The 12,459-nt window shown below is 38.8% G+C and overlaps 1 protein-coding gene across 3 annotated transcripts in view; it reads left to right on the top strand.

Moving 5' to 3' along the window:
- CDKAL1 (CDK5 regulatory subunit associated protein 1 like 1) overlaps window positions 1-12,459 on the top strand; it is a 393,288-nt gene that overhangs the window by 364,199 nt on the left and 16,630 nt on the right. For all 3 annotated transcript variants that reach the window (XM_033061554.2, XM_033061574.2, XM_033061564.2), the window contains exons 14-15: window positions 1,123-1,206; window positions 5,660-5,824. In XM_033061554.2, the coding sequence (XP_032917445.1) occupies window positions 1,123-1,206; window positions 5,660-5,824 (249 nt within the window). The remainder of the gene's footprint in view (window positions 1-1,122; window positions 1,207-5,659; window positions 5,825-12,459) is intronic.

Raw genomic sequence — 12,459 nt, 5'->3', positions numbered from 1 at the left:
TATCCACTCTGCATCTTCCAGAGTTCACATGGAACTTATGATGGAGGTCTTAAAACTTGTATGTAACAGCTGCCACTAGGATGCGGTGGGAATCTTTCAGGGAGAGGGGAGGGGAGTGTTACTTTGCTCAGAGATATTAAAACTTTGGAGTAAAATGTGAAACCTTTTTGAGTCTCAGAATAGTAGTAAAAGAAGTGAGTAAATTTAACTTACTAGACAGTTGTAATTTGCAGAATGCATTTGTCAAATGGTTTGGAAATAATCCAGAACACATTTAGATGGAAAAAGTAGAGATGGGCTCAGACTAAAAATGTGAGCTAAATGTCCTTCCAGGTTTGCAAAAATTAAGCTATACACTTTATCATAAACTCAGTAATGGACAAGACCAGAGGTGTTATGTGGAGAATTTTGAACTTTGCGGAAAGTCAGGTTTTGTTCTATATCTGTTTGGTGCCTTTGTCTTGGTGTCTTCTATTTAATTTTAAGATCAGTGCTTCCTTTCAACTGTGTTAGTGCATTTGGAAGTTGGGAAGTATAATTGAAACACAGGTCTTTCCAGACCAGTGTATATTGCCTTTAGTATGTTAGGTCAGTGAGTTGTTAAAAACTCTTCTTCTTGAGTCTTTGTAATATGCATTGTTGGCTTCACTGTCATGGAAATCAGTGTGATCTCATGGGTACAGAGAAATTAAATCACCAAGAGGGGATAAGGAGATGCCTCAGCACTGTAAATAACAAGTGTGGCTTTTAAAGAAAAGACACCCTTTTGGTGATTGATTGCAGATTTTTTTCATTAGGTGGATGAAAATGAAATGAACTTTGTTCACCCTGACATTTTTATTTGCTATCATGTTAATAAGTAAAAATCAGTTTATATTTCTGAACTGGATTTTCATGTTAGCCATTACAACTCCTCAGGTCTATCCCTCGATTCTGACTTTTAACCCTGTCAGTTTTAGACTCCTGTAAGTAGGGTTTTCTCTACTCCACTTTCTTGCTGATACAGAGTTTCCTCAGAAAATGTGATTATTTCTGCTAAGGGCATTTGCTTGTAACAGTTCTCATTTCAGTGTAATTCATTGGTTTTGCTTTCTGAGTCATCTCTCATCTTCTGTTTTCTAGGTTGGTGAGAGGCAGAGAGTCCTGGTAACAGAAGAATCCTTTGACTCCAATTACTACGTTGCTCACAATCCTTTCTATGAGCAGGTACAGTTAAATAAACCAAATAACACTTTTTGTTTTATCTTTGCTTTCTGATTATCTCGGCAACTCAGTGTGTCAGGATAAACAAAAATCTAGTAAAGATACAAGAAGCATTTGCCAGGAAACATGCGGCCATCAAAACTTCTTCATGAGATATTTTGTTTTATTATTGTGTTATAAATACAATTTACCCGAAATTATGTTAAGAAATATACAATGGATGTTTGACTATACAGCATGGTTTAAGAAGCTGTTAATTATTGCAGTAATTTTAATTTCTGTGTCCCCAAAGCATTGATTTCTGAATAGTTGAGTCATGACAACTTGTACACATCTTTCCGAAAGTGTTTCAGGCAATGCAATTTGAAAAAAATTTAAATTCTAACAATAGAAGGGTCAGAAACATTTTTAGGCTAACACTTCAGCATGGTATGTTGTGTTTCATAGAATCATGCAATGGTTTGGGCTGGAAGGGGCCCTGCTGGCTGTCCATTTTTGGATGCAGCACAGGATAAAATTTGCTTTCTGGTCTACAAGTTCATATTTCTGGCTCATGTCCAACCTCATCCACCAGCCGCCTCAAGTCCTTCTCAGCAGGCAAGTTCTCACTCTCCATGAGTTCTCCCAGTCTGTACTTACGTCTGGACTTGCCCCAACCCAGCTGCAGCACCTTGCACTTGGACTTGTTGAACCTCATTATGTTTTTGTGGGTTCACTTCTCAGGCTTCTGTAGGTCCCTCTAAATGGCATTCCTTCCTTCTAGTTTTTCTCATGTCCTTCTGTGTGCTTCTTGTAGATAAATTCTTGCCACAGAAAAACATTATCTTTGAGCTGGGAAGGACACGCATCAATTTCACAAAATTGTTATTTTTGCTCAAAAGCCAATAACTTTCTTAAGACCAATAAAATTGGCTTTCCTGAATCATTATGATTTTATTCTCCATTTTCTTGTACTAAGCTGTCTACAGTTTGCTTTTGCTACCATTAGGTATTCAGTTTTCTGAACCTCGAGAGACTATAGATGGTTTTGGGTTATGTTACAGAATTTATTTATTTATTTTTCCTTAGTGGTAAGTAATATTACTGTTTTTAAAATATCTGTTTCTGTTAGATATCTGGGTTGCTAATTATTTTTTCCTCACTTTCTCCTTTTTTATTTTTTTATAAACTTTTTTTTAACATATCCAGCTTCTGTCAAAGTCTTACGTATTGATGCTCCTTGATTTTATAGCTTATCAGTCAGAGTTGAGGAACATGGTCTTCCACATACAGATTAAAAAGAAATTTCTTGGGGCTTTTTTCTTCAATGCTTGTTTTATGGAAGGTTAATTAATTAAATGGAAAGCAATATGTATAGGAAACAAAGTGTTAATTTTTTATGTTGTGTTTGTAGAGCACCTAACACAGCTCATAATTGGGACTGGTAAAGAATTCACAAAATACAAATACAGTAATTTCACGACCATAAGGCGCACCGGACTATAAGGCGCACTTTTTTTTTGCAGCGAGGATCCGCCTCCGGCACCTCCCACACAGTTGTTGGCCGAGGCCCCGCCTCCACCCTGTTGCCGCAGCCCTGCGAGTCCCCGGGCTTGCCTGCACCCGGCAGCCACAGCGCTGCGGGGCCACTCCCCTTCACAGCCCAGCACAGCCACGGGGCCACTCCCTCCTCACAGCCTGGTGCAGCCGCGGGGCCACTCCCCACTCACAGCCCGGCACAGCCCCACTACCGCTCCCCCTCACAGCCCAGCGCAGCTGCGGGACCGCTCCCCCTCGTGGCTCGCGCTTCCGGGTTGGCAAATATCCGAACTTTGTCCGTTATATGAGGTGCACCGGACTATAAGGCGCACTTCCGGATTCGGGCCAAAATTTTAGTCAAAAGGGTGTGCCTTGTAGTCGTGAAATTACTGTAGTCATGTAGGGGCTCATTTTAAATTCTATTAGGGAAGAAATGCTTTCCATTCAGAAAATGCAAATCTTTTCCCTGAAATCATGTGGCATGTTTCCTACTGCTCCCCCAGGTAAGCACAAGAATCCATTCTAGTAACTAAGATTAATAGCCGTAAATTGAATGATAGTAAATTGAAAACCACTCTGAAAGCTAAATATTATACTATATATAATATTTATATATAATATAATTTTAAGCTGAAACTCAGAGTCCTGGTATAGTGTTCTATTAACTCAAATAGTTATCAAATGTATTCTGTCTTCACTGAGCTCATCTGTACTAAAAGAATTTGCTATTAAACCCACATCAGTAGAGCTGCACTGACAGACAGTGGTAGAACTGCAGCTGACACTTGTGAAGGCTTAGGTTTACATTGAACAGAGTAGTCTAAAGTGACCAAAAAGTGCTTGGCCAGATCCACAGCCAACATGGGAGTGTCTGCTGGTATAACTTAACTTTCTTAGAAATATAGTTGAGGGCCTTTTCTTAACAAATGCTTACATAAAAAAAATTCTGAGTGTATGCCAAGCCTGGATGATTGGTTGTTTGCACTTAACCTTTTTTTGAAGTTGGGTTTATATTTAGTTACTTCACTTTTTCATGAGGAGATAGAAGATTTACAGAGGTCATGAGCCCAGTGATACACTCAACTACCTAGTTTTCCTTTGATATAAATTTGCCCAAGATGAATTACTTGGGAAGAACTGTGGTCCAGTCACATTGTAACACTCTCTGAGCATTTGAATTCTGGCTTTGTGTTTACTTGGTCTCAGCTTGCCTCTCTCTGAAATGCAAAGGATTCTGGTTTTCATGGAAGATGCTTGGGAAACTCAGCAGAATCCTAGGATCTCAAAGTGCTTACAAGTCATCAGCCTTGAACTTTCAGGGAAAAAGGGAAACCACTGGTGGTGGCTTCCTCCAAGTGGGACAATCAAGAGTTGTGATAGGTAAAAATGGCGAGACAGTGTTTGGCAAAAAAATGGTCTCCAAATGTGGGTGGCACAGATATTTTTCTCTGAAAGTCCTCTGCACATGTAGTCCTAAAAATTAAGCCATTTTAAGGCGTTTCAATTTCAGCATCAAAGATAAAATCAAGATAAAAAGATAAGGTCTTTGTCTTTGAAAAGTTCTGCTCAGCCCTGGTGAGGGCACATCTGGAGTGCTGTGCCCAGTTCTGGGCTTCCCAGGACAAGAGAGACACAGGGCTACTGAAATGGGTCCAGTGGTGGGCAACAAAGAGGATCAAGGGATTGGGCATCTCTCATGAGGACAGGCTGAGGGTGCTGGTCCTGTTCAGCTTTGAGAAGAGGTGACTGAGAGGGGACCTCGTCCATAAGCAGCTTAAGTGAGGGTATCAGAGGATGCTTCCAGGCTCTTCAGTGGTGCCAAGCAGTAGGGACAAGAGGCAATGCACAGAAATTGATGCACGGGAAATTCTCCCTGAACGTGATGAAGAACTTCTTGACTGTGTGGGTGACCACACAGTGGGACACATTGCCCAGAGAGGCTGTGGAGTCTCCCTCACTGGAGATATTCCAGAACTGTCTGGGTGCAATCCTGTGCCATGTACTCTACAATGACCCTGCTTGAACAGGGAGATTGGACCAGATGACCCCTCTGAGGTCCCTTCTAACCTGACCCATCCTGGGATTCTGTGTGTGGAAAAGATCTAAGGAAATGTTATTAAATAAGTTCCCATGATTCAATTTTTCATTGTAAAAAGTGTAAAAATGTAATTTCATCAGGAAATCACCTTTTCTTTTTCAGCTACTCACCTCTTTTAGAGCCATTTTAAGTCCATTTATTCTTCCAGCAGAAATGTTGCTCCTGTATTTCAGGCTGTTGCTTTTTTTGAATGCATGACCTAGGAACATCTGTTATGTGCTGTCTTTTTTGGTGATGTGGGACTGTCTGATATAATTTGTTTGTGCAGATTCAGGAAAGAGTGGCATTAGTTGCTGACCCAAGAAACAGTCGTCTATTTTTACAGGCATTCATTGTCAATCATGCATCTCAGCTGCAAAGGATCTGCACAATCAAAATAAAGGCTTGTGCAAAGAGAAAAAAGGGTATACTTTCTGTCCTGAAGCCTTTACAGACTCAGATTTTTTTATTTTTTTTAAAGTGTCATGGGACAGAGATGAAAATGGGAAGCTTTACAGCAGTCTGTTAGAATTGAGTAGTACAAATGCCCTTGGGAACTGTTTGGGTCTGGATTCAAAAGCTGCAATTCAGGCCCAACTTTCTCATCAATCAAAAAACGTGACTTAAGGAATCAGTTGGAATTGAAAAGAGCTGAGCTAACACTGCAAAATTCCTGTAGAATGCAGGCTGGAGATCTTACTGGTCAAGTATGCCAGGGGCTGTCGTGTACACTAGGGACTAAAATGTTTAAGTTTTAGGATTTTCTCTGATGTTCATCAAAAATCTGTTTTCTGAGTGGATACTAGAGACTCTAATGTTCTTTGCGGTATTTAGTGACTATGTCTGTATTTTATTTGAAAGGTTCTTGTGCCAAAGGATCCTCTGTTAATGGGTAAGATGGTAGAAGTGAATATTTATGAAGCTGGGAAACATTTTATGAAGGGGCAGCCAGTATCAGATGCCAGAGTTCACACTGCATCCATCAGCAGACCGTTAGCAAAAGGAGAAGTTTCTGGTTTAACAGAGGTGAGTAAAAGACATTTTCTGCTTTACTACACTGGCAAATCCACAGCTGTTCAAGCAAAATGATTCCATGCTATGTATCTGTTATCATTTTATAGTTCCCATTTATATATGCAGGAAGCTTTAATCTTTTCTGACAGATTGAAATCTGAATTCAAAATATACTTTTGCTGATGACTGTAGCTTTACTTTGCTGACTATAAAGGCAATAATAATACACTTGTCTCTTGTTTCTAGATGCAAGATGGGGAAGGAACTTCCTAGACTTAAAAACATTAAACACCAGTAATTATGTAACTCAATGTATTTCAGTTTAGTGGAAGGATGAATCAGTTTACTTTTCTTTACAAAGCTGTTTTTAAAAAAGTATGTATTGATTACATATCTGTTAAAACAGGTTGAAACACTATTTAGAGCTTCAAAATTAATTGATGGGTAGAGGTGCAGAATATTTACAATATATTTTGGAAAAAGGTCAACATCTGATTTAGTCAAGTAAAAAAAATGAAACTCTTTTTAAAAGAGATCTGATTCTTATTTTACAGCTCAGTAGATATGGCTGTTAGCCAAGTATTCTCATACATTTCACGGAGCTCTAGTTGTAAAAACTGATGGAGTGTGAAATGAAAATGTGTATCACATTTCTAAGCATCATTTGATGTCCTTTCTCCAGCACTGTTGTTAGGATCTCCAAAAAATATGTAGCACATGGGAGAAGGATAATTGGCAGTTTATCAGCCACCTTACTGCTTTTACAGTAAATTGCTGATAAGTATTAAAGTATATACATGTGCTTGTTTATGTTCTAAGTAGTCACATTTAAAATACATCATCAAGGCATACCTTGCCAGTGGTGACCAGTATTAAGCTAAGCTCCTCGGTCTCTTGAATAAGCCTGACTGTGGAAACATAGAGCGGCAATAACACACTCCCTTGTAATGCACCTACTGTAATGTGTTCAGCAGATCATGACACTTAGGCACAAACACATTACTAAGCTCTCCATTAATATTCTCTGTGTGTGTGTGTATATTGGCCCGATAAGGGTCTGTAAGAGATAAAAAACAGCCAAAACCTTCAAATTGTCTGGTTGGACTATGTGGCTATTTAAACACAGCTGATTTTTTCATCAGAATGTTTTTTTTAAATAATCTGCTGGAACAGAACCAAGACTGTCATTAAACTGAGTATGTGCTGCCAGAAGCTTGTAGATGGCGACAAGCAAGCAGACTCTTGACTGAATTTTTTTATGTTAAAATGAGAGATAAAATTATTAAAATCAAGGATACTGATAATTTCCATAGGGACTCATTGAGATGTATAGATCTTGTCTTGCCCTTTGGATAGGCACAAACAAGTACCTGGACTCCCCCTGTAAATGGCTGCAGCAAGCAAATGATAAGGAAAATTGCTTTTCATTACTTTTGTGGTTACCAGTGCTCCTTCAAGGGAGTACCTTATGTATGATTGGTCCACTGGAAATGTTAGGAACTTTTGTTTAATGGAAAAAAAATCAGAATCTCAGTATTTCAGTAAATGGAACGTCCTTGGGACATACAAGCTGCAGCTGAAAGCTTTTAATCACACTTGGCCAATGTATAATACATAGAACATGGACTGAAATTCTTAGTGGGAAGTTCATCCTGAAGAATTATACATATAAATAGAAACTCAGGAACTTTCTTCAGGTTTCCAGAAAAAAAAGTTTGCCACAAAAGTTACCTTAGATTACTGACTGGCTGCAAGATGCAATTTGGGTTGATCTGTTTTGTTGGGCTGCTGGGAAACACTTCCTGTTGCGTGTGCTCAAGACATATAGTTCCAATCAAAGATGCTATGAGCAAGATAAAAGGGCAACATATGAGGGTCGTGTGAGCCTTTTGTAGCTTGTTATGTGCATGGATGGCAGGTTGGGGAAAGACAAAGGAGGCAACTCAGAACAGATGAATTCAGATACTCAAAAGTGGCAAAATATCTTGGATCTTTAACAAGATCCCAAGTGTCTCCGCTAGGTTTTCTGCAGCTTGCAGAACTGAAATCCTGGATAAATTTTCCACGGTGCATACATATGAGCAAGAATTAAGGTCTGCTTGTTATTAAGGGTGTTTTCATTAACTTACATAGGACACAGTAAAAGGTGTTTCAAAATCCATCACAGTTTCTCTCTAAAGAGGAATTTTCACAGAAAGAGTGAAACTGTTGTTTTTAAGGAAATTAATCAGTTTAGAGCACCATCATGTGAGGATGTCAAAGCAAGTCATAAACCCATTCTAAGTACCTACAGAAGTGCATCCAATTTTTGCAGTTGTATGCTCTCTTTCTCATCTGATACATAACCCTCAATAATTTTTTCTGACAAATTCAGAGCAAGCACCACAAGCAACATGTGTGTCTGAAGGAACATTTGTAGGCCTTTTTTTTACCTTTTTGGCTGCATGACTCTAGCAGCAAATTGGTCCAAAGAAATAAAAGAAGTAGGTCGCCAACTGGAGTCAACAGATTTGACTGAAAAAGAGGAAATGCAAAATGCAAAAACACAAAGGACAATTTAGATACTCCATAAAATAGTCACACATTGTATGTCTGTGACAAGTAAGGGGGCAAATATATATAGAATTAATTCAGAGTATTTCTAGCATTTCATACTTTTTCAGTGTATGAGAAAAAACAGCTCATATGTATATCCATTAATGTACTGCTGATGTAGAATGTCTTACAGTTATTATACTCTTTAAGGAAAAAGCTGTAACCAAGTAGATGGGATTAGAACAAGGTCTTGACATTCAGTAATGTTAGGGTCTGTGGCAGAATTTGGGACAGGAAAGACAGCAGAGTCTTGGAGTCAGCAGCTCAGGTTAAAAAGCTGTCAAAGTAATCAGACTTAGTGATTGTAGTGGACATACTAAGTAGTAAAATGCACAAGTATTTGCCAGGATTTTTTTAATTTTTTTACTTCAGCACGAATTTTCTTATAAAAACCACTCAAAAGGGAGTGATGCCTCCAAGGGGCAGAATTTTACGGGAGGGCTATTTGTCGGGACAAACACATTTGGAAATTTCAGTTGACAGATCTACTATAGACTTACTCGGGTTTGAAATGTGTGCACTTGGTGATTCAGTAATAGAGCCATGTTTAGAAGGCATACATTGCAAAGGATTTATAGGTGAAAATTGAGGTCAATAAAGCATGAACAGGTGTAAAGGCATTTTTTTGTTTGGTTCTAGTAAATCTAAGATGGGATGTATGTGAATTGGACATTAAAAAGTAGTGACAGTAACCTTAAAATGAACATTCAGACAAAACAAACCTGTCATAGGTTACTACCTACAATTACAAATATCAGTGAATAAGTATTTCAAAGCTTTGACCAAGATCTAGTTCTGCTAAGTTTCACAAGAACAAGAAGATGTAAATGCTGTAGGTATTACATCCTTTCATTGAGGTGCTTGAAGTCGCCAAAGCATTAAGAGTGCACTTCAGCATTTTGAGATTCAGAAAAGCAATTTAGCATGTTTTCTATGTTCTTAAGCACTCTGGTAAGCTTGTCTTGAGGATTTAGAGCTGGGTTTGCAATTCACATGGTGTTGAGTATATTATTTTTGGACACTATTTCTGAAAAGTCAGCAGTGTGTGTCAACAATCTGAATGTAATCTAATTTAGGAAAAAAACAATTTTAATATTTATATTAGTTTTATTTGGCCATATTTAGGGATCTTGACTGTTTCTCAGCAGTATAAAGTAAAATACCTAATAAATGTATCCTGTTTACAGACAAATGTTTGCCTAAAACAAATCACTGAAAAAAGTAAGAATCTGCAAAAATATGATCTCTTGTTAGAACCAGAAATAGAGTATGTTATGCTTCTGTACTCCAAAAATAATTCTGGTTGTTTACATATGTTCTGTGACTAGAGGAAAAAAATACTGCATGATGAGAAATATATGAAGAAAAGACCAAAGGGCTGAGGGATAAAAATAAAAGGCTGGCTACCTGCCAGAGTTGCAATGCATTGCCAGAATCAAAGCCCCATAAGTCTGAGGGCTTTTGGTGGGAAATTTTAATCAGATGGAAAATTAAGGCAAGAGAAAAAAAAATAATTTTAACAGGCTGTTTAATCCACAGTCATTATTATTTTATGTTCATAGTTCATGTTTCTGTAATGCATCTATGACTGACTTTCTTTTCAAACAAATACAGGCACATCTTTCAGTTTTCAGTTTTCCATTGGTTTCTGTGATGATATTTTCCAGGTCTAACACTTCCCCTGTGAATGGCATCTGCTGAGAGCCACCATTTGCAATGTTTCCTTTTGTGAGTCTTGGTGCACATCTCTGTGGCTCCCAGGCCTCGGAAATACCCACAGTTGTTAAGCTAATAACTATTTAAGTCATTGGACTCTTTGGAGGAAATGAGGAGCGAGACACTGATTTTCGGTTAGCAACCAATTATTTGGTCATTCTGCTTGCTCCTCTTTTCTCCCCCATCCTCCCTGCATTTTAACTGCAGTAGGTTATTGTGGCATTGTGCTTCTGGATGCTAATGAAGCTTTCTGTTACTGGTCTTCCAGTTAACCACAAATATTTTCTAGTTACATGAGCAAAAGATGACCTTTAAACATCACCCAGCCTTTTTTCTGATGTTAAGAAACAGGAAAGATGCATATATCAAACACTTCTTTATAGCCTGCCAGAAAGAAAATTCAACAAAGCATAGCTTAAAGGAAACTCTCTGATCTCAGGTAGAAAGGGTGCTTCACTTGCAGGGAAAGTAAAATGGAGAAGGGGGAAGAAAATAATCTTCTGCTGGAACAGGAATGAAAGAAATAATGGCAGAATTAAGATCTCTGTATTAGAAACTTCCTTCAAGGACTTGGAAGGAAATGTGGAAGATGTGTGTTAATTAATAAGCACAGTTTTAACATGTGCTGGAGTTTCAAAGTGGTGGGAAATTTGGTTCCTGAACAGGAAGTAGAGATTAGAGATTTATGGCAAAAAGAGAATGAGGAAGCAAATTTTAAACCAAAAAATGGCATAGACATGCAAGTAGAGGAGTCTTTCATAAAATTTCAGAAACTGTAGGAAGTATGAGAAATGCTAATGAAAGACTGGAATTTCCAAAGAAAAAAGATAATTTAATATAGAATATGTCTTTTACCTCTCTCAGAAAGCTACTTTGCAAAGGCATCTTTGTATCACAAAGTCCAAGAAAGGGCAATTTGAGAAATGTGGGGAAGTTTCTATTGAAGAGAAACATACTGACAAAAAAAGGAACATATTTTATGTAAAATCATTTTCAAGTAATGCTTTATGAAAATACAATGCACTACTTGGTGCTCTTGCATTCGTAGGAACATACCTTTTGTTAGCTCAGTTGAACACTCTCCCACTTTCTGACGCCTTTTTTGTGACACTAAGCTGAGTGGTGCAGTTTTTGCACCTGAAGGATGCAATGGTATCCAGAGGGACTTGGACAAACTTGAGGGCTGGGCTCATGGGAATCTCATGATGTTTAACAAGACCAAGTCAAGGTGCTGCAGGGCAATCCCTGGTATGAACACAGGCTAAGGAATAAACAGATGGCCAGCAGCCCTGCTGAGAAGGACATGGGGGTACTGGTGGAGGAGAGGCTGGACGTGACCCAGCAATGTGCACTCACAGCCCAGGTGGCCAATCTCATCCTGAGCTGTATCCAAAGCAACGTGGCCAGCAGGGAGAGGGAGGGGATTCTGTCCCTCTCTTCTGGTAAGACCTTACCTGCAGTGCTGCATCCACCTCTGGGGTCTCCAACACAGGAAGGATGTGGACCTGTTGGAGCAAGTGCAGAGGAAGCCACCAAAATGGTCAGAGGGATGGAGCACCTCTCCTATGAGGAAAGACTGGGAGAATTGGGTTTGGTCAGCCTGGAAAGGAGGAAACTTTGGGTTGACCTAACTGGGGCCTTCCAGTATCTGAAGGGAATCTGCAACAAAGATGGAGAGGGACTTTTTACATGAGCATGTAGTGACTGAATGAGGGGAATGCATTCAAACTAAGAGAGAGTAGATTTAGATTAGATATTCAGAAAAAATTCTGTACTGTGGGGCAATGAGGCACTGCAACAGGTTGCCCAGAGGAACTGTAGATGTCCCATCTCTAGAGGTGTTCAAGGCCAGGTTGGATGGTTCTTTGAGCAATCTGGTTTAGTGGAATGTGTCCTTGGCCATGGCAGGAGAATTGGAAACAGATGATCTTCAAGATCCATTCCAACACAAGCCATTCTATGATTCAAGGAGTCTGAAAGAATTGATTGTAGGGCAAAGTGCACAAGTACTTAGTGCTTTTGCATTTATTAATCTGTTTAATTTAATGGGTTACTTGTATTTCCTGCTGGTTGTAAATAGAGGTCATAAAAGACGGTGTAAAATCCTTCTTAATTAATCTTTTTTTCTTATGTTTTCTTCAGTTATTTCATGAAGGTCACTATAAAGTTCATGTAATAAGAGATATATTTCCTTTTGTAAAGCTCAGCTCAATACCACCTATGGATGTTTTTTAAAAGGACCTTTGAAAGTCTCATTTTTTCCTGAAAATATGTCATGTGCTGTTCATTAGATGCCGATTTCTGTGATCTGCCCATTATCTGTGTGCTGTGTTGGC

This window comes from Catharus ustulatus, chromosome 1, assembly GCF_009819885.2.
Source record: "Catharus ustulatus isolate bCatUst1 chromosome 1, bCatUst1.pri.v2, whole genome shotgun sequence".
In the NCBI taxonomy this organism is placed as follows: domain Eukaryota; kingdom Metazoa; phylum Chordata; class Aves; order Passeriformes; family Turdidae; genus Catharus; species Catharus ustulatus.
Note: the sequence above shows the minus strand (reverse complement) of the source record. Positions and strands in the feature narration are given on the sequence as shown.